The 22,224-nt window shown below is 40.0% G+C and overlaps 1 protein-coding gene across 1 annotated transcript in view; it reads left to right on the forward strand.

The window, feature by feature from the left end:
* LOC100121113 (G protein-coupled receptor kinase 1) overlaps positions 1 to 18,049 on the forward strand; it is an 83,999-nt gene extending 65,950 nt beyond the window's left edge. The window contains exons 2-15 of the mRNA XM_001604650.6: positions 6,729 to 6,805; positions 7,904 to 7,977; positions 9,566 to 9,667; positions 9,880 to 9,954; positions 10,351 to 10,412; positions 10,613 to 10,664; positions 11,324 to 11,515; positions 11,601 to 11,908; positions 12,003 to 12,177; positions 13,120 to 13,497; positions 13,572 to 13,623; positions 13,700 to 13,848; positions 14,050 to 14,142; positions 14,576 to 18,049. Of these exons, the coding sequence (XP_001604700.1) occupies positions 6,729 to 6,805; positions 7,904 to 7,977; positions 9,566 to 9,667; positions 9,880 to 9,954; positions 10,351 to 10,412; positions 10,613 to 10,664; positions 11,324 to 11,515; positions 11,601 to 11,908; positions 12,003 to 12,177; positions 13,120 to 13,497; positions 13,572 to 13,623; positions 13,700 to 13,848; positions 14,050 to 14,142; positions 14,576 to 14,734 (1,948 nt within the window). The 3' untranslated portion in view covers positions 14,735 to 18,049. The remainder of the gene's footprint in view (positions 1 to 6,728; positions 6,806 to 7,903; positions 7,978 to 9,565; positions 9,668 to 9,879; positions 9,955 to 10,350; positions 10,413 to 10,612; positions 10,665 to 11,323; positions 11,516 to 11,600; positions 11,909 to 12,002; positions 12,178 to 13,119; positions 13,498 to 13,571; positions 13,624 to 13,699; positions 13,849 to 14,049; positions 14,143 to 14,575) is intronic.
* The last annotated feature ends 4,175 nt before the right edge of the window (positions 18,050 to 22,224 follow it).

A 22,224-nucleotide genomic window follows, 5' to 3' on the forward strand; every position in this document is an offset into this window, starting at 1 on the left:
GAGATAGAGTTAGATCGAACGCCAGTGCAGAGCGAAAGCTGCTTGTCCCTCAAGCAGTATGGGTGCAATAAGCTCGTCGCCGCGGCTTAGCTCCGAGAGATACTCGCCGATAATACGCTCCCCTGGAGAGAGAGAGAGAGAGAGAGAGAGAGAGAGAGAGAGAGAGAGAGAGAGAGAGAGAGAGAGAGAGAGAGAGAGAGAGAGAGAGAGAGAGAGAGATGCAGTATCAACGGGTTTTAGCCCGTTGGATCTTCGGGAGAGCAGTCGAACCGAACGCCTTCGCCGCGTCGTATGGGGATGATCGCGGAAAATTAGGCTGCCATTTCTCTCTCTCCTCGCAGAAGCTCATGCTTGTCGATTCGAAGATGGATCGACCTAGGGACTATTTTTTCGGGGATTTTCCAGTCGATAGGATTTTCAGGTCCTTTTATTAGAGCTTTTGCTACAAACAATATCCTACAGCCTTTGATAGCGTCGCCATTAGAGCGTGTTCCATCGTATCGAGGAATCTCATCAATTTCCAATATCAGAGAGAGAGAGAGAGAGAGGGAGAGTAATAATGCCGATTAAATTCAGCCCCACACACGTCAGGACAGGCGAGAGAGAGCGACATGTAAAAGAGTTACGCGCGCGACGATACATCAAACAGGAAATAAATTCTATTTACTTTGCAATTCGTTTCAATCGTGAAACGTCCATTATATCGCGGCAATGTCTCGGGTATAACTGGCAATATCCGAACGACGCGTGCGACCAAACATTTGTGGCAAAGTTGATGCTGCTGCAGCTCTGCTCTGCTGCTGACGTCAGTGAAAATTTTGCATTCCGGTTTGAATTTCCCGCACTTTTGCATTCTTCCGAGTGCGCAGTATTGGATTTAGAGATTCTTATGATAGCGCGTTGCGCGTGGGTGGAAGGAATCGCGGGCACGTATAGTACTCGTGCGTTAATGTGGAATTGTCCTAGCGATGATAGATCGTGAATTTTATGTTGAAACGGTTGCTAGCTCAGTAATTATGGAGGAACCATCGTTCTTTACTTGAAATAAAACACATCGGCAGTCTTCGAGACGAGGTTGTCGAAATAATCTCCAAACAGCCACAAACACGTCCAATACTGGATCCTCCTCGCACAGACGAAGATCATCTGGCGCTATCCGGGTTAGGCAATTCACCTCCGCATATACATAAAGATTGCCCTCCTCTATACACACACTACCGAGCAAATACACGTCGAATTCCATCCGCAATCATCGGGACAATCATCGCCCGAACGCACGAGAAATCCCTCCCACCCACCCACCACTAAGACAACGACGAAAACACGTTCTCTTTTACACGCCCCAGAAAAAAGAAGGCAGCCAGCTCGCACACGAAAGCCAAACAAAAGTTCGCGCGCGAGAAAAAAAATCACCTCCTCGAAGACGACGCGCGCGCACACAGAGCAGCGAGCTGGGCTCACTAAAAATAGATTTCTCATTCGCGTAGATGGAAGAAATTGTAACCGAGAAAAGAGAGAAAAGCGACAAGCCGCGGCTTTTCCACCTAGCAGAGGGGTGGGCCGCTTGCGCCTCTGTTCAATCTTCCGGATTAAAGTCGTCCCGCCAAGCAGCACGGCGCAGAGTCGGAGAATTCAATCTGCCCCCCCCCCCTCTTGGCCCTCCTGCCCCCCTCGAGCTTATACTACTCCTTGTACAATTCGACCGTGTGCCAGGGCTTTTTGATTTCAGAACGTGATATGCATAAATGTGGATGTGTGTGTAGGTCATGCGCGCGGCGGAGAGAAAAATTAAGCCGATATCGCTGATCTCTTGGGCCAACTGAAGCGGTCGTGGAATACTGATCTGCTTAACGTTGTAGAACAAAACATGAAATTAAATTCGTTTTTGGGAGCTGATTCTATCGGTGACTCATCCGGATAAAATCAAGTCGCAGTTCGTTCGACGATGAACTTGATGAGAATTCATTTCCCGAGCCAAAGAAGCTTGATTGCGCTTAATCCTCCGATGTATCGCCGAGTCCTGATCGCTGGAGGATTGACGACGATTTACCCAATGAATCGGACGAATTCCGTTACAAATTGCCAGATAATCGTCGTCGCATACGTGTGTCTCTGTACAATCCGATATCCATTGAAACGTAAAGACCGCGCACAGGTTTTATTATCTCATCAAGCATGTGTTCTACTCGGAATTAAATATTGCAACGCAAAAGAAAAAGGAATTCCTTGCCAGTTCAACGATGCCGAAATATACGAGAAAATTTCAGCTGTTCGAGCTTGAATTTCACTTGAGTTTACTCCAATAAATTTAGAACCCACCAAACACAATAAACCGCTGCGCGCGCGCGGCCAACGCTTCCGACCTATATCGCGGAATCGTGTGTTTTCACGCTGCTGCGGCTGCTGCTCGGTCTCACACTTATCGCAAAAGCGCTCGCAGAGTCTTTCGAGCGAGGAACGCCTCGTTTTAATTTCTGTAATGACGGCTTCGTTAGAAAGAATGATTTTTTTCTGCTCTTCATTGCGCAAAAGTGGAAGATGGTGAAACCACCATTTCCACTAATAATCGAGTTCCTCAAACGAATCGATTCCATCTCTGTTTATGCAACTGATTTTTTTTATCGTTCCTGTCAACGAAAAAAATCAATCGAACGGGTATCCGTCGAGCTAGGAAAAAAGTCTTTTTTCCCGAACTCAACGACGCTCGAGAAGATTCCGTTAAGTCGAGGTTCGTTCCCTACTTCGTTCTTCTTCGCGCCGAATCTCGAGGCGGGAAAACAATTCCTACCTACTGTACTGCAGCAGTAGTAGTAGGAAAATAAAGTTCGCAGCGAATCCTCGTATCTTTTTTCTTCCTCCAGGTCGGCTATACACAGCTCACGTGTCTAGACGTTGTCCTGGAGACAAGAGACAAGATTTGACGGAGTCGAGCTTAAGCAGATGGAAATTTTCGCTGGGAAAGAACGAGAGACTTTAGGATGCATTGGAATGAATATTCGAGCGATTATAACGGATGCGTTGAAAGAAAGGTTATCGGTGTACTCGACAACGAGACAGGCGACAAAATTGCGATATTTTGGTATGACGCTTCAATCATCAGAGTTTATGTGTTATACTTGTGTATAAAACGTGTACGCGAGACGAGCGTCGTGCTATACTGCATTTTGCGCATCTACTATACCTTTTCTCTGCCTCGATAAAGTCGATATTTTTTTCCTGCTGCTCCGCGCACGAATAACCTAATTACGAAGGTTTTACTTTCGTCGATCGATCACCTAGCCGTAGTCGCCGCTTCTTTAGCTATTAATTTGATACGCTCGCGGTGTGTAGCTTTTTTATTTACCTCAGAGGATTTCATGATATTTTAAACTGCTCGCGTTTTTTTTCTGCCTTTGCGAAATTCTACTCATCACTAAATTTCATTAGCATCGTTTAGACGACTGCTTAGCGATCATTAGCTTCGGAAATCACGTTCACCCTGCAGATGGTGGCGCGAGCGTAACTCTTTGACAACCTTGTAAATTCAATGCTCCATACAAATAGTGCGCGTGTACGCGTGGTATCGACAATTTTGACTGAATCGCATCTCGTCGCTATACAAATTTATAATCGAACGTGCTTCTGGCACAAATCGAGTAGTCGAGGTAATGTTTGGCTTGTCAAATGATCAAACTCAATGGATATTGATGTATCTGTGTACGTCAATTATTATTGATCATTATTGTTACTTTTAGCTTCTACGTCAGAATCGTTACTTTGGGTCCAGTTTTTTTGTATTGTTCGGCATAAGCAATGCATGATTAAACATATCCATCGAATGTTTGTAAAAATAAATGAGTAAACCCAAATTGTTCGTATAATTGACATTTTTCATCATTTATCAGCGTGTGTCACACGCGCATTAAGAGTTTTAGATCACTTTCAAACTTTAACAAGGTATAACAATACTTTCTAACGAACAACTCTCAAATAATAATGAACTAAAAAAAACACAGCCGTTTTAACTGATCTCGCACCAGTAATCCGAACGTAATACGAAGACTCGCCAAAATTACCGTAGAGTTCAGCAGTTTTAAAGAATCAGTTCGGTCGTTTTTGCTGGTGTCCCGCGTAAGCGATCAATTTTACGAGTCGCGACTCGCCAAAACTACCAGTCGCACACCGTTGTTTTTACTGAACAGTCGTTACGGTGGCAGAACGGTTAAAACTACCGTACTTTACAGCAGAAACGACTGTGTGTTTTTTTTCAGTGTAACAGGTCTCTAACGTGACGCTCGTTAAATCGGATTCGTTCTTCGTTAAAGTTAGAAAATCGCGACCCTGCGAAACCGCTAACGATTAAGAACTTTCCTCTTCCACAAGCCTTCCCGCGCTACATTTTTGCATTTTAATTAACAAAAACAACGAAAAACGTTTCCACGTGCAAACTCGCGGTGCAAAAAAAAGGCAGAAAAAAAAACCAGTCCAGCCATCGCGCTGCGCGACGACCGCAACATCGTTCCACTGCAGAGAAAGAACAGAAAAACGAGAGACAGACGAAACAAGAGTGCAGCAATAAAAGTAAAAGAGGAGTAGGGTATAAGGCTGCAGCAGGCAAGAAATCGCGAAGAAAGAATGAAAAAGGCTTTTCGCCCGTTTTCCGGGCGTTGCAAGACAACGATTCGTTTCGAGCATCGTCGAGCGCGTAACCCCTTCCTTGCGCGCTCGGGTAACTTTTGCGCAGTCGTCGCGGGAGGAGAGGCTGTATAGACGTTCCTCGCCCACTTCTCTTCGGTTTTTGCGCGCCGAGACTTTTCCACCGCTGCAATGGCTTTCAGTCGATATATTCAGGTCAGTTTTAATAAGCAGCCCTGTCGTAGCTGTGGGCGGCTTCGGTTTTTGGGAAAACAGCCGCCGAGAGGGCTTAATTAGTTAAATTAAAGCAATTGGCAGAGCTGTAACGAGAGAGCTTCTTTCATCCTTTGTTGTTGTTGAATTTTTGGACCGACAGGCGAGGTATTCTTTTACATATCGGCGAACTGAGAAAGCTGGCAACTTTTCGCAGTAACAAGCGCGGAGTCCACGTTATTGCTTCTTTTTTTTCGAGCGAGCGGGGAATATTGAGTTTAAAGAAAGTTTCGATGGCGCTGTATGAACTTCCGGAGATTTTAAAAAACTGCGTAAAAAGACTGAAGTATACTTTTATGCGCAAATATAGTCTTTATATTGTGATCTTTAATAACAAATAAAGAGTCTTTTGCATCAGTCATTTTCGTGCCGTTTTTAAAAGCGATAAAGCTTCTCAACTCTTCAATCGCCGAAGAACAATCTCTCGATGCACATAACCCCCCGCACTGGAATCTCCATTATCTCGATATAAAAATCCCAGCCAATTAAATCCTCCTTCTGCACAACAATAATGTCCTACCCCCCTCTCTCTCTCTCTCTCGCATTGTGCATCAATTCCAGCCATGCAGACTTCGATGCACAAACACACTCGCACCGAAATCTCGTAGTCATTGTTCCACCCCCGCACACATATAGAGCGAGCGAATCTCATCAGCGGGAAAAGCTTGGCACTGGCTATAATCGCGATCACATACACGTACCTGAATTATGGAATGCCCCGCGGGAGTGTGCAGGGATGACGATACAAACAATCGCGACTGTACAGAGCCGAGTCCTCCTCATGGATGAATTTAGGTATTCCCTTTGAGACACTGCCTGGCTCGTCTTTCATCCGCTCCATTGGCACGTTTATAAAGGCTTTTTAGCTCCGCTCGTCAGTCCTTCCCTCATTCGCAAATCGTCTGGCTGCGCGCATTTCGAGACAATCGAGCGGATTATTTCGGCCATGATTCTCTCCCTCATTGTGCTTATGCTCCTGCAGTCTTCGACGCAGCGAGGAATTTAATAATTTCCACTTAGCAGCGCTTCAGGAGCGACGTGGGGGTATACGAGCAGAACTGAAATTTTACAGCGCTGTAAAAGTATCAAGTTGAGAGTTGCTCTTTAATTTTTTCCGGGAAACGAGGTGTATGAAACTTGGGCTCTGTATAAAAAAAAGAGCCGTAAAAGAATCTAATTCATCTTGGCCTCTGCTTGCTGTTGTTGCTGCTGCTGTAGAACGCGTATAACTAATTAAAAAATTTTCCGCTCCTGGAACTCAGTCTCTACGCTGTGTACTTTATTGCGAAATTATAGCGCCTTTTTAGCGATGGACCGGTCTGCGAACGCGCATCTATATAGATTCGCTGCGCACACGACGTACGCTGGTTCAATTTAACGCTTCGACAGCCTGCGCAGCGCTGTAATGCAAGTTTGATAAAAGAGTGTATGGTGTATTAAGCGAGGGGAAAAATGTGCGATTAAATTGATCGATCTGGCGATGAATGATTAGAATATATAAAAATTCGATCCCCACAAGGAATTGAAGAAACTTGTCATTTCAACCGTAGGATCGATCCGACGAAACGCATTTTTTTTCCCGACGCATATCAGTCTCCCAATACACAGCCGATTTCCCTCTTAAACGACGGCTCGTTACGGGCTAGAAGGAATTTGATTGATCGAGGCCGCTGTATGGCTTCTCTCTCCTCCCTCTCTGTTTTACATTTCAACGGCGACGCAATATTTGCGTTTCAAATTACGCTCGAGCCGAGAGTTACCGAGGGCACTTTTGAAGCTAGTATTTTATATATACGCAATATTTTGATGGAAACTGAAAACTGTCCCTCTTTTCTTTGCAGCGTCAGGAGCGTCATGCACAAGTATCTCGAGAAGAAGAACGAAGTGAACTTCGACAAAATATTTAATCAAATGCTAGGTGAGTCTGAATTCAACTTTTCTTTTGTAATTTTTGTGTTTCTTTCTGCAGCTTATTAAATCCGATGGTAAAACGGCTTCAGTCCAGTTTTCGTGCTCTTGGAATGTTCGCGTTTTAAAGTTTAAAGTTTGCGCTCGGATGCGCTGCAGCGGAAAGCAAGTTACAAAAAAAAACTATACAATAAACTCGCTCAATTGAAATGCAATATCTTGCTGTTTTCAATATCGAAGTTTGACAAGATACATTCTTCTTTGTTCGGGACAAAATGTTCTGAAATGGACTAAAGTCGTTATGCTGGAAATATTTGGTCAAGCTATATGTTTTATTTAATTAAGCGGACGATTCTCATAGCTCGAAAATAATAATATTCGAGCTATAAAAAGATTATTCAATCGAAGTTTAATTAAAAAACTGGAGCAGCCAGTAACCCCCCGATAAAAGAGCTTAAAGGCATTCCACTCCCGGCTGCTTTCAAATCACAATTAGCATATTTTCCCGTGTCTCGAGAGGGGTCCCGCCGTATAATGTAAGCAGTTCTCTCCTCGTCGCGCTCAATACTTATCTCGTTCATTATACTGTATAATTGGCCGAATTCTCGAAATTAAGACGAATTAACAAAGCCGACTTCGAAAACAAACGAGCATCGAGTCGAAGCTGAGGAAAAACAAATTTATGCAAACGTACGAGCGGGCGCATAATACCCAGTGTGTACAACTACTCTTGATATTATAATAGGAAACCGAGGAACAACCATCCCAAACTTTGGCTTATACGTGCCATAAACGCGAGGCGACTGAATTTATTTATCACACACACACACACACACACACACAATGACTACAGAAGTTGTAGCGAATGCAAGCGATGCGGCGACCCTCCTTGTTTCTCGATGATAATGATAAACTGCGTGTACTCACACACGTGTCCACACGAGAGAGGATAAAGTTTGGACAGGCATGCGCGCGACCTGGAAAGCAGTAATTTTTCGTGTAAACACAGTAAACAAAACTTTATCCTCCATCATAGTTGTAATTGTAAAACTAGACGGAAAGCGACGAATTTCAAGCTGACGCAAGCTCTTGCTCTCTTCTGTTCCAGGTTACCTTTTATTCAAAGACTTCTGCGAAAACACGTCGGAGGAGCCAATTCCGCAGCTCAGGTTTTACGAGCAGGTATGTATGCACGAGGGGCTCGTAAAAATAATACCAGCCGAAGAAACCGGCGAAAAAAGTTATTTTGGCCCTAGGGTTGACGCCCACGCGGATTGTATATAGCTACGATGCTGCTACTGCTGCTGCTCTGCATGAGTGTCCTGAAAATTTGGCGCCCACGCTCTGGAGTATATCGTGGCGGAGGGGCTGAATTTTCTAGTTTTGTCGCCGCCGCGTTGCGTTTAATGTCCGGTGCATTGATATCGCCGAGAGGAGGGTTGGTTTTAGGAAATGTTTGTTTTGGCATCGCAGAGAAGTATACGAGTTGAGGGAGATTGAATTGGAGAATTTAAATTACGCTTCGTTGCATCAATCGTAAACTACAGCATACATCAATGCGTTTTCATTTTCAAATTTCGGTTCTTTCCATTTCGCATTTTTGCATTTCAATATACCTTGACAAAAAATAAAAAGAAAAAAAGCTCGCTTCAGAACTACAACTAGCTCGTATAAAACAATCGACAACCTCGCCGGAAAAAATGCCGAAAATTCGATAATGTACAGGCCGAATCGCGAACCCTTTTAGCGCGCCCTCGAGCATCGCGGCAACAACTCCGTCGTAAATCGCTCGCTCGCGGCTAATCGAAGCTTCTCTCCGCGCTTATGAATTTTCCCAATGCGCGGCGCTGCCGTCAGGATTTTCGGAAAACGCGCCGTAAACCTATATCTTATACACTATACATGGGCCGTGTGTAGGTGCCTTTGATTTTCGAGTTTACGGCGTGCATATTCACGGAGCGCGTATAGTAGCAAGTTCCCGAGCTCTTACAGTCAACAATATTCTCTGCGGTCCTTTGTTGCACGCGCACTTGGAATTTTTAACGCTGTTCCGTACGTTGAATGTAGGGCGTTATCCTCGTGGGCCGATCGTGTGCACGAAACTTGCTTATTCTTTGATAGAATACGATTATTTGTAATGCTCTATCAGTATGTTTTGTAGATCTGGCTTTTCAGTCATTTTCGACGTACGAAAATCTCTTTCAAATTTTCATGATCACTGCATTGAATCCGAGGAAACGATTTATGATATGCAAATTCTGTTGTATATTCGTGTAGTGGCATTCAAATGCACCTGTAGTTTAATGTTTCAACCTGTAAGAGCTTTTTCACAGAATTTTCACCTCATTACGCTGCACTTTGTCGGAATTTCACGAAAAGCCAGATTAACTATATTACTTTTTGACATTTTCGACTAATTTTGCGTTATTTTCATTTCCGCATAATGAACGGTTATTTTCAACAAAGCTTCGGTCAAATTTTAAAAGTCATTTTCACTTTGAAAATAACGCTCGCAAAGGATTTAACTAGATAATAATTGACCTTTTTAAAATTCGTTCTATTTTTATGCGAAAATTCATTTTAAAAATTCCAAAAGGTCAAAAAACAGATCTGTACGCGTTTGTTGAAGAATCCAATTAGAAAAAAAAATATTCAAAATCGAAACGACAAAGCTAAACGCTCAAAATCACACAGATCGAGTTCACTCGATACTCTGTAGAAGAGCTGATTCGAGTATAATTAATCGCGCGTGCAATTGCTCTCGTTGCAGATCAAGGCGTACGAGAAGCTCGAGTGTCCAGAGGAGCGGAGGAAGCTCGCCCGAGAAATCTACGACAATTACATCATGAAAGAACTGCTGGCGCACACGCACGTGAGTCTCTCTCTCTCTCTCTCTCTCTCTCTCTCTCTCTTATTCAGCGCGGCTTATGCTCTCCTCTTCATTCATTTCCTTGATTAAAGTGCCTGCCAGAAAGCCAGAGAGGGATTCGTTAACTTAACGGATCGCACTTTTGTTTTGCCTCTCCTACGCTTTATAATGCCTGATATGATAACGACGCTTAATAATTTCTCTCGCTTCCGCAGAAATACTCCGCCGACGCCGTGTCCCACGTACAGGAGTATCTCATAAAGAACGAGGTCCCCGTCAACTTGTTCGAGGTGAGTTTTCTCGATCTTATATGCCTACGTACGAATTTTTTTTTTTTTATCTAGATTACTCACCGGTATTCTATTTTTAAGCGCTAGAAGTAATGCGCGCAATGCGACGGACACGTAACGGCGCCATTCATTCGACACCGTAAACTTGCTGTGACTAATGTGCTCGTGACGACGATAAACAGTTATCGCTTTCTGCTAAATTTCACCTGGACTTCGTGACTCTGACGTCTATTCTTTAGAATCGTCGCGCGTAATTCGAGTTTTCAAAAAAGCACTTATATTTCACGCATCGTGCGGTGTATTTTCGTATCGAATTAATCGAATGTTCAATATATAACGCGGGAGAAGTTTATATGCGGGTCAGGAGCTAACAAATAAACTTGTTTGATTTTTCAGCCGTATATCGAGGAGATTTTCAATCACTTAAGGGGGGAGCCTTTCAAAAAGTTCCTTGAGAGGTAAGTTTCTCAACTTTTTGACGCATGAAACTTTTTTTTCCTGTTTATTCCGCTAATACTGAAAAGGAGAGCCTGTATGAAAAGTTCGATGCGATTTAATATCATTTTCGCTCGTATTTTCCGTACACCGTGGTGACGACGATATTTTTTTTATAAACTTTTAAAATTCAGCGAAATGACGAATAAAAATTTTTTTTCAGCGATAAGTACACCCGATTCTGCCAGTGGAAGAACCTCGAACTCAATATTCAAGTAAGAATCCATGTAGTATATCCATCCAGTATACCTTTACTGAAGTTGTGACTGAAATTTAGAGCTTGGAGTAATCAACAAAAAGTAAATACATTGTGTTAGCACTATATCGACATGTTTGTCGATATGCTGCTCTCGTATGCAGAGAAGTGCTTGATTCGATACACTGTAGCCGTGACTGATTAGTGGCCTGCACAGTAATTGATAGGATATCGATTGCGCATTTTGACAATTCACTTATGACTCGCAAATTATTTCTAATTATCTCGTTACGACGCTCAATCAATAACTGCATTCCGGCGGTATTCAAATATTAATTATCGTTCCATCATCTTGTTTGTTGAACGCTCATTTGGAAAATTACGATCCCGCGCTTTTTTTCCGGAAATGAATATCCTTCGAGTACGATTTTTAGATAATTGCAAGCGCAGCGTCGTCGGAGGCGAAAAAAATGTAGAGCAGCCAGTCATCCTCAAAGTGCATTTAATCCACTCCTCGAAATCCTTCCCGTCCGGCTGTTCAAATTCCCAGTCAAAGTGCGCACGTCTCCCGAAATGAATGAGTCCGCGAGAGCTCGGCCAATATTGAAACTACGAGTATGATGAGCCTCTAAGAGAAAAAAAGAGCCTTTCGGCATAATATTTTCCTGCTGTCCGCAGCTGACGATGAACGACTTCAGCGTGCACCGGATAATCGGCCGAGGCGGTTTTGGCGAGGTATACGGCTGCCGGAAGGCCGACACGGGAAAGATGTACGCGATGAAGTGCCTCGACAAGAAGCGCATCAAGATGAAGCAAGGCGAGACTCTGGCGTTGAACGAGAGGATAATGCTCTCGCTAGTCAGTACGGGGGTGAGTTTTAAATTTGAATTTCTATCAATTGACATATATAGTTAATGACAGTGTACTAACAATGCAAAAAAAAAAAAATCAACAGGTCGACTGCCCGTTCATCGTATGCATGACGTACGCGTTTCACACGCCGGACAAGCTGTGCTTCATCCTGGACCTGATGAACGGCGGCGATCTGCACTACCACCTGAGCCAACACGGCGTGTTCAACGAGCCCGAGGTGAAGTTCTACGCAGCCGAGGTGATACTCGGGCTCGAACACATGCACCGGCGCTACATCGTCTACAGGGATCTCAAGCCCGCCAACATACTCCTCGACGAGCACGGCCACGTACGGATATCGGATCTCGGTCTCGCCTGCGACTTTTCCAAGAAGAAGCCACATGCCAGTGTGTCAGTACACTCATACGCGATCATATTCGAAATTCCTGTGGACTCCGTATATTCAACTCGTAGCTCAATCGATGTCTCTCGTTTGTAATTGCAGCGGTACACACGGCTACATGGCTCCCGAGGTTCTGTCAAAGGGTACGCAGTACGACTCGAGCGCCGATTGGTTCTCCTTCGGCTGTCTGCTCTTCAAACTGCTCAAGGGACACAGCCCTTTCCGGCAGCACAAGACCAAGGACAAGCAAGAAATTGATCGCATGACGCTTACGACGGTTCGTACGCTTCTCTTATATTGTGTGTCTAAAATATGTGTGACGGTGTAAATGCAAAGAGGGTTATTAGGGTGGATGTGTAGCCTTGTCCACCCCTTGATCTTGACGTTGATCGAACGCCCGGGGACTTGAAGATTTGTTGTTTCTTTTTACCTAACTAGTAGAAGCACGATTCAGAGCACGCTGGCTCATTTTAATCTGGTATTAAAATATGATTTTCAATTAACTTGACAACAAACTTCTATTATGCATTATATTTTAGTTCGTATAATTTTAGTGATTTTATCACGATTTATTATCTTTGTCAAGTGTTAGTTTTAAGGTTCAACTCGTTTGGAAACAATAAATGAAAAAAGAATGTCGCTACATTTTAAGTATATAATTCAATTATCGATGAAACAATTGCTACTCACATCCAGTGCCAACGTAAATCAGAGCGCAGAAATTTAACGAGCTAAAAAAATCACCAAAGACGTGTACAGCACTACTTAAGATTTAGCTCGCAATGCCCGGCTCGTAAAGTACAATACCGTCCCGATATACATTCAGCTTCGTATATCTAGTTATCTTTATCCGAGCGCATATAAGTTTACGAGCGCCGTGCCATTATACAAATGCCTTATCTCTGCCGTTTTTGTTCGCCGTCTTTAAAAGGGACATGATGTTGCGTAAAAATGATCTTTCGCCGTATACTTTTCGAGGCTCTGGATTTTATCTCGAATGAAGAATTTTCACCGTTGATTCACCCTTTCTTCTTCATCGTTGTGTGACTCGTGTGTTCATTATTGCTTTTAACGCGAATTATACTATCTCGTCGTAATGTGCTGTATTCTAAATATTACACTCGTTATTTTTATCTTGGTGTAAGTTCATTTTTCTCCTCTGAATCCAAGTACGTTAGAGTCAAAATAACATTAAGATTAATTGTGTTATTTTCAACAGAACGTAGACCTGCCGGAATCGTTGTCGCGAGAGCTGCGTACGCTGCTGGACGGTCTTCTGCAACGCGACATCAACAACAGGCTCGGCTGTCGAGGCGGTGGCGCCGACGAGCTAAAGGAGCACCCGTTCTTCAGTGGCATCGACTGGCAGCAGGTCTACTTGCAGAAGTACACGCCGCCCCTCATACCCCCGCGCGGTGAGGTCAACGCGGCAGATGCCTTCGACATCGGCTCCTTCGACGAGGAAGACACCAAGGGTATCAAGCTCACCGACGCCGATCAGGACCTCTACAAGAACTTCCCCCTCGTCATCTCCGAGAGATGGCAGGCCGAGGTCGCTGAGACTGTTTTCGAGATGATCAACAACGAGGCGGACAAGGTACTTTATTATTATCAATTTTGTTCGACGTTTAAATCTGTTCAAAGTAATCAAACTCGTTTTAAATTCCGCAGTTGGAGAACAAGAGGAAGGCGAAAAAAGTGAGGTTCGAGGCGGACGAAAAAGGTATGTACTCTCCACACTCGAAAAAATCAATACAGTCTGCAATTTGCTAATATATTGAATACTGCTCTTCGTCTAGGCTCGGACTGTATATTACATGGGTACATAAAGAAGCTTGGCGGACCGTTCGCTAGCGCATGGCAAACTCGATACGCCAAACTCTACCCCAATCGATTAGAACTTCATCCCGAATCAGCCACGAAGCCTGAACTCGTCTTTTTGGATCAGGTAATGTAGGTTATATTACGGAAATTTAACTTCTACGAAACTCGCTCGATCAACAACTCTTTATTTCGAATTTTGTAACTAAACTTTTTAAGTGTATTTGCACTAGACAACTTGTAATATTCAATGTGTGGATAAATTTAATCATTTTAAATAAATTAGCGCTTCTGAAAGTAACGTCTCGATGTAAAATAACATCCACAGGTGGAGGAGGTCAGCAGCGATTTGCAACACGTTAAGGGCGAACAGTGCATCATCGTTCGAACGAGAGATGCCAAAATTGTATTAACAAATCCTGTGAGTATATACGCATAATCGATTATGTCCGTTTACTGAATATTTAATCTCGAAATACTAATAAGTATTAATTTGCGGGGCTTCGGCCTCATGGAAAATTAAATAAGGATTATCGCAGCTATTTGGGTTACAAATCATCATTATGCATGAGAGTGCATATTAATTTGACGAAAGTAGATCAGGTCCGCGTTTGTGCCGACATTGACTACTGAAACTCGTATTAGATTTAGATTTAGATTTCACAATCCTTATACCCTATGTATACCGTGAGATTAATTTACGCGGCTTTTGAAGAACGCTTCACCTGCATTTAATATGAAACCTTTGTGTAACAAAGGGAGATTTGAACCAATTTTCAAATCAAGCGCACAATTTTCATTATTTAAATAATTGGAATGAGGCGCGTTTCTAAGGCGGACAATTTTTGCTTCAGGACGAGATAAGCTTAAAGGAGTGGGCGATTTCGCTGCGCTCGGCGCACAAGTCCTCGATGGAGATGTTGGGCAACATGGCGCGCAAGGCCGGCAAGATCTACGGCACGGAGCGCGACAGCGTGATACCTGCGACGCAGCGCTCGACGAACGGCAACTAGCCCTAGCATCGCCGTTTCAAACTGACAGTAAACCACACAGAACACGGACATCTGCAGCAGCAAACGTCATATACATACTATATATACATGCATACATATACTCCAGAGTCCCACTGCCCCGCAGCAGCAGCAAGACGAGGAAGAACGAGAAGGAACTTTTTTTATACTACTGAAAGAGAGATGTGTGCGCTAAGGAAAGGTGGAAAAAGAAGCGAAGCGAAAGCAAAAAGAAATATATAAAACAATAGTGAGACCGAGAGCTTCCTTCGGCTGAGTGTCAACTCTCCGCACATTATCTCTCTATCTCTCTCTCTCTCTCTCTCTCTCTCCATCTTTGTCTATCTCTCGCACTCTCTATCACACCCTTTCTCTTTCCGTATTTATATTAAATCTATTGCGCGAGCGCGTCGTCGTTCAGAAATGACGCGCGCATTGTAGCTGTGTGGCCCCTCGTACCTGCCCTTCTTTTTCCCAGCCATTAGAGGCGACCCGCATATGTACGTCCGTACCCTAGATACCTACCTGGTCCTTCCGTTGGAGACGCGCGATCTTGCAAAATAAAGCTCTCAACTTGGTTGGAGACTCGTCAATGTTAGAAGATCTCGATTACGTCGGTTTTGAAAATCGCCGATCGTTCGTCAATAAATATAGTGAGAAATCACCTCGTCTTTCTATATATAAATATAATTATACGCAAGTTCCACTGTGAACTTGATAAATTATACAATGAAAAGATATGAGTATGTAATCCTCGACATTTTTATTTATTAAGGGGCTTTCGTTGCAATATTCTGTTAATAATCAAAAATCAACTGAGTTATAGAGATTTTGAGATTGCGCATTCGTTTGTGAGGTGCACGTTATTAGTTTGCTCTTGTGCACAACTTCTGCGTCACGTTTTTAACTGCTTTCTACATCGATCTTACATTAGTGTACTTTTTACAATTTTTTATTTTAATAACAATTTGAATGTTGCCAGTAAGAATCAAATGTCAACTTTAATGTTACTATTTTATAAAGTGTATACAAGATGGAGAAAATAACAGTATTCCATATAGTGAGAAGAAGAAAAGTCGTTGTGTATTTTTAATGAAAGAAGACGTTCAATTATTTTAAAGACTTTATAACATGATGTACAAATATAATCAAAATAAAGGTACATTATTTCTTACTTTCTTTGGTACACAAAAATGGGTCCACGATAAAAATGAAGACCGTTATTTGCAAATAAAGCGATTGACTAGGTTCGCTATACCAATTTATAAGTACAAATTGAAACATCTAATGTGCACAATTTTTTTTTCTCTACATCACGACGTTCGAATTTTCAAAACCGAGGGTTATAACGTACCGGACTAGAGAAGGAAAATACACGATAACAGTATCGAATCAATTTTCCTTCACTGTCCTTCTCTTCAGCTTAATAATGAGTAAACACTCAATGACGTGGTACATTGCAAACCAAAGAAGAAAAAAAACACAAGAAATAAGATAACGCGCAGACGTTTCAATTTCATTATAGTCAATCAAGCAATCTTTATAATTTCTTAATCTCTGTATCTCGGCTGGCGGCTGTTAGCTTTTGTTACGTGACGATCCAAACAAAAAGAAAAAAAATCGCGAATGAAAAAAAAAACTTTTGTAACGCAACGTTTGCTAAGTCTCTCTGTCTCTGTTCTCTCTCTTTATCTTACAAATCTCTATCTCTCGGACGAACACACTATTTATATTATATTATATTTAACGGAACCACGATGTATACACGTATATCGACGTATATACATACATGCAAGAAGATAGAAAAGAAAAACATCGCGACGACGATTCGCGCTGCAGACGAAGGCGACGCGACGTCACCGCGAGCGGCGAGTGTGACGGGAACTGAGAAACTAATTATTAATGAAATAATCTTAAATAAAAATGAGGAGATAAATATCGTGTGAAAAATAAAGTACCATAAAAAAATTAATAAAAAACCGTAGAGAGACAAGCGAGTCCAATTATTCGAGATCGTAGACATATATTATTATTATTATTATTATTATTACTATTTTATTTTTATTATTATTATTATTATTATTATTATTATTATTATCATTATATACATGAGTGATCGAACGCGATAAAATATAAAAAAGAAAAAGAATAAGAAATAAAAAAGATTAGCCGGCCCAGGTGGCTCGGAGTCGCAAAGAGAAGGTCCTATATATGTAAACAAAAATAAATGAAAAAATTGTACGAGGATCTAATGTTATACTTCTTTCGATAATCGATCTATGCGAGGGTTCGTTATAATTGCGACTTATTGCGGTAATTGTGAATGTATGTATAGTATTGTTCTGTTATTCTCACCTCCTGTTTTTAGTCATTTTTAGAGAGGAAGTTCTACGAGTACTTCCCAAGTCGGTGACGTTGAAAAATAAAAGATTTAGGTTCGACGAGTTCAAGCGAATTATTGTAAACACGTTTGCCGCAGTCGTCGAAACTTTTCATCTCAGTGTAATGGAAATTTCGATTTTTTTAACGTCTAGTAAAGTAGCCTGTATAATACGAATATAAAAGAAGAAACTTTTTTTAGTTATGAATATTATCTTTAAGAGCGCATAAAAATTGTACAATGATGCCGATTGTCGAACTCATGATTAAAGTCAATTTTATAAAAGATTACTTTTCATCGTCCGAACATCACAAGGTATCATACACAATGTTTTTAGTTTTATGAATTGTAAAAAAGAAAGTGTATTGTTAATTTTATCGATTTGTGTATTCGTGACATCTTTTTTAAAAAACCAGTAAGTGTAACACTGTAAATTTTAGATTTCCCTATCGACAGCGCAAATCGTTGACAAAATTTTATAACAAATTTTTCGTTTATTAATTGAATGTTAAATACTTAAAGTATAGATATTATTTAATATGAATAAATACTCCTTATAAAAAAAACTCTAACAATCATGACAGTGTTAAATTGCTTAGTTTGAACTTTTATAGATGAATTTAAAACCAATTAATTTTTATAATTTTTTACATTTGATTTTATTTTTTAAGAAAAAAAAAGTGATGGATTATTATTTTAACATTTTATCTTTAAAACAGCAATCAATGAACTAGGCGAAATGTTAAACACTATCGCCGTAAATCTTTGTAAAAATATATTTTTTAATGTAATTTATGGAGTTAAAATGTATTATATTAGTTCTTTTATTGAAATACTTATTGTGTTAGTTTTAACACATAATTATATGGCTTTGAAAATTTGTGTTATGTAAAATTGATAATATTGTGTTATTTTGAATAAAATATTTATTGACTATATAATAAACCTTCTGTCAATCTTTTGTGACCGAACTTAAGATCTGATCAATCTTCTCTTGAGTATCAATTTAACGCGGTTTTCAGCCATTTGGACCAAGTTCTGGGTTACGTATCGCAGTGGAATCTGCATCTGGCCACTGATACTGAACGTGTAGTTCTGCAACATCGATAGCAGCGACAGCTTGGCTTGCATCAGTGCGAAACGTTTACCTGTGCAAAAAGTGACGAAATAATCGTCGGGTTCATTTGCACTCCTCAACAAAATAAAGAAAAATGAATGTTATATAGGCGTAATTTATCATTGCGCCGTCGAAGATGTGATTTCGTAACCAGCGATGAAGAAAACGAACGCTTGCGCCGCAGCTTCCTCTAAAATCAGCTTGTCGAAATTTTCTGTAATTATATTTGCGTATTTCAGTTAACTTTTCGGTTTCGTCATTGATTATGCCGATTGAATTGGTTCTATTGAGTAGGGTAAGTTTTCGCTATCCTGTTCGACTCTTCTGGAATCCATGAGCTGCATTAAAAGATTGAGAAAATATTTTCTTTTAACCTTTTCTTTTCGTCGATGCTCAACGGCTTTCTTGAAAATATTGATGAAAAATTGTGCCAAATCAGAGGTGTATACATTGCGGCTAGCCAGTGGCATCGTCTCAGGTGCAAACATTGCCAGCATCATGTTGAATCTCTCGAAATTAGCTTTTTGGATCGTCTAAGCCCTTGCTATATCGAATCCATAGACGATCGAAGATATTACGTCAGCTGTGAACCTGCACAAACAGATGTATACTGTATGCATATTTTTAAATTAACAACAATAACAAAGTTGCCAGCTGTACAGTATGTACCTGCCTAGGATATTGTTGACGTCAATCGTATTGGTCGATACCAATTCTAAGTCGATAGTCCTGACCATGTGCTGACTGACCTTTGGCAAAAGCATATACATTTGCTTGAATTTTCCAGACATGAAAATCGGCGAAAGCTTCGCGTGTAGAACATTTTGCACCGATGGGTAAAAGAAATAATTGGCTCAACAGTGGATCGATCTTGTCTTTGACAAAGCTCCGCGGGATTCACAGTTTACTATCATCAATGAACTCACAAAGTTTATTTGTTCGATTAATAAATGCATTGACACAGTATAATTTTATCACATGTGCATTGAAAATACATAATTCCTGATAAACAAGAGAAAGTGCTATAAAAGGCAGCTTTTTTCTTAAACTATACATAGAGATTTGTACTAATTACCTATTCAACGAATTCAATGCGGTTGAACCTATGTTAATTTAAATTGTCGAGTTATGTAAAATTGTATTGATATATCCCATATAGTAGTTTATAAATAAATACAAAAATTAACGTGAGGATGGAATCAAATATTTTACTTTATTTGAAACATACATATGCGATCTGGTATGGTATACCTGTACTAAGGATAAACTATGGGATTTTTCGAAAAGTGTAACAAGAGCAGTAACATTCTTATGAAAGAACCGTGACTGGATATTTGCGAATTATTATTATTATATTACAACACAATATTTGTACATACAGAATTTGGCATATCGAAATTGACACCGACCAAACTGTACACAAAAATACTCTGCACAAACGTATTTACGAGAAAGCTGTACGTGCCCATAAAATGAGCATCTTTTATCTTTTAACATATATTGTCTTTATAAATTTCATTAATTCAATGACAATTATCTCAACGCATAGCACTACAAATCCAAGCATCCAACTCCCGATCAAAATACAAAAAGCAATAATGAACTGCTTAACTTCAGAACTTTTGCTTAGATTTTTAACGTCGGAGAACTTTAGTATTTAATATAAAAATTCTTTATCGAGTATCAAACGAATGAAGCCACCCTCGTTTAGGCGAATAAAAATTGATTGAAAAGTATTGATGAGTGGAGAATTCTCTGCGAATATATATCCAGAACTTCTTTCATCCAAATTATTTTTGGAGACATGCATAGCTTTATAGATTGTACTGATAGGTTTTACAGAAATACTTGTCGTTATACAAACTATGCGATCACCTTGAATAAGACGACTATAACAATTGGTCTCGTAATCGATTATAGTTAAACGACTTTGAATTTCATCATCCCCTATAATGTCTTTAAAACGTGCATATCCGTAAATGGTAAGATTAGATTTTAATAGTGCATCGGGTGAATATATGCTTGAAAATATTGTATTATCTGAGTTGATTGCACTGAGAAAAACTCTAAGAATACGCAAGAAATTAACGCAATTTTTTTCAAGTACATTTTGTTGATACTTTGAAAGTATGCTTCAATGTCATGACACAAATCAGAGAAGTTGTGAATAAGAATGTGAAGAAATTCGCAGTCAAGACGGTTGCTAACTTTTCCGTATACGTAAGAGGTACTTTTAATGTTACAATTTTCAATGCGTTTACCAAAAACGAATGTGTTTGTATTTTCCAGTAATCACGAATTAAATAAAGCCACATAAAAATATCGACAGTACCGGTAATTATATCTCGTAACAGACCATGTGGTTGGCCGAGATCATCGATGTATCCATCGACTGAAGAATCTTTCACAGTCAGAGTTGCGTTAATGAATAGTAAAGCTGTGGACATAATCCGATACTCAATTCCATCAAAACGTTGATAACCAACTTTTGTTTTATCATAACGATTCATTATTTGATCACTATTGACAAGTGCTTTTAAATTGTAGCCGTGCAATTGTTTCACCTTGTTGAAGAATACATCTTTACCGCACAGGTGCGAATCTATAGGTGAATTTAAGAATTGAAATGATGAACATTTTTATAGATAAAAGTGTATACTCTTACCATGCGTAAGTGGTTCTTCTTCGAAAGAAAGCTCAAAAAGTGTCCAAGGAGGATCGATGAGGAAATTGGAAGATTCAACTTTTTCCAGGGTTTCGGAGCTGTACTTGCGTATGGATTAAATGTGTACAAGTATATTTGATCATTTAAATCGCCACATAAATAGAAAACGGATAAAATATTGAAGCTCCATGCGGTATTTAAAAATTCACCAGCCATCTGACAACTGTTTGGAGAATTTAAATTGGCAATAAAAAAGTAAGCTTGATGATTTCACCAGATGGAATCCCTTAACCGTTTTAAAATGTTTGAAAATTGTGCTGAATCATCGTTTGAAATAGTAATATAAGCACTCGTGATTGGACTTTTAATTTGTTCAACGTGAGTTTTATTAAGCTTATAGATATTTTTAAACCGTTTGTAGTTTTCCTTTTTAGTTTGTAGAATACTTTCTTTATCGTGAATTCGAAATAAGTGTAAAGGAGCTTGAGAATTGGTCAAGTAATTTGACAGAAACGAGTTTTTATTTTTGACATTCGTTAAAACAATAGCATTGCTCATACTTTTTTCCAAACACTGGTGCATGAGTCTTAGCTTGAAATAAAAGTAATGTTTATTTTTTAGGCACAATCACTTTTTTTTAGGTATAAATACTCACTGATTCTGGCGGTGTGTCATTTTTTTTCAATGTGTTTCCAAGTGTTATTGATACAAACTAATCTTATAACATCACACCAGATTGAAATGCGTTTATTTTAATTATTAATAAATACTATCGGTGTTTGCGAATCAAGAAATTAAACTTTCGTTTGAAAAAAACTTGATTGCTTTACCCACGACTACTTACTGCCCTACTGAAAATATAAGTAGAATACGTGTATATTGTCTACATTCGTATTACGCAAATTATTTTGAAAACATATGTGAAGAATAAAAATAAAAATTTTATCAATTTTTTTGAAATTTTTAAATCGATAGTTTTTCTTATATGTTTGTTTTAGCACAGTGCAAAAAAATACAACCATATATGTACAGTCTATACTTATATTGTATTCAAATATGAATTTAAAAAATAAAATGTGGATCGTTTCTTTATAGAAATCGATGGTACAGGTTGCCATAATAATTAACCATATTGTCGCTTCTTACGAAGACTAGCACTAGCACGGATCAAGTTTTCCAACAAAAATCATCACAACTCAAAATTGTCCATTGTCCACTACAGAATAGCATAACTTGATCAATTTACCAATGATTGGAGGACTCTCTGAGTTTTGCTTATACTGTTCGCAGGAAATGCACGACTGTGAAGAATTCAAACTGTGCTAGGATTC

Source organism: Nasonia vitripennis, chromosome 5 (genome assembly GCF_009193385.2).
Source record: "Nasonia vitripennis strain AsymCx chromosome 5, Nvit_psr_1.1, whole genome shotgun sequence".
Taxonomy (NCBI): Eukaryota; Metazoa; Arthropoda; class Insecta; order Hymenoptera; family Pteromalidae; genus Nasonia; species Nasonia vitripennis.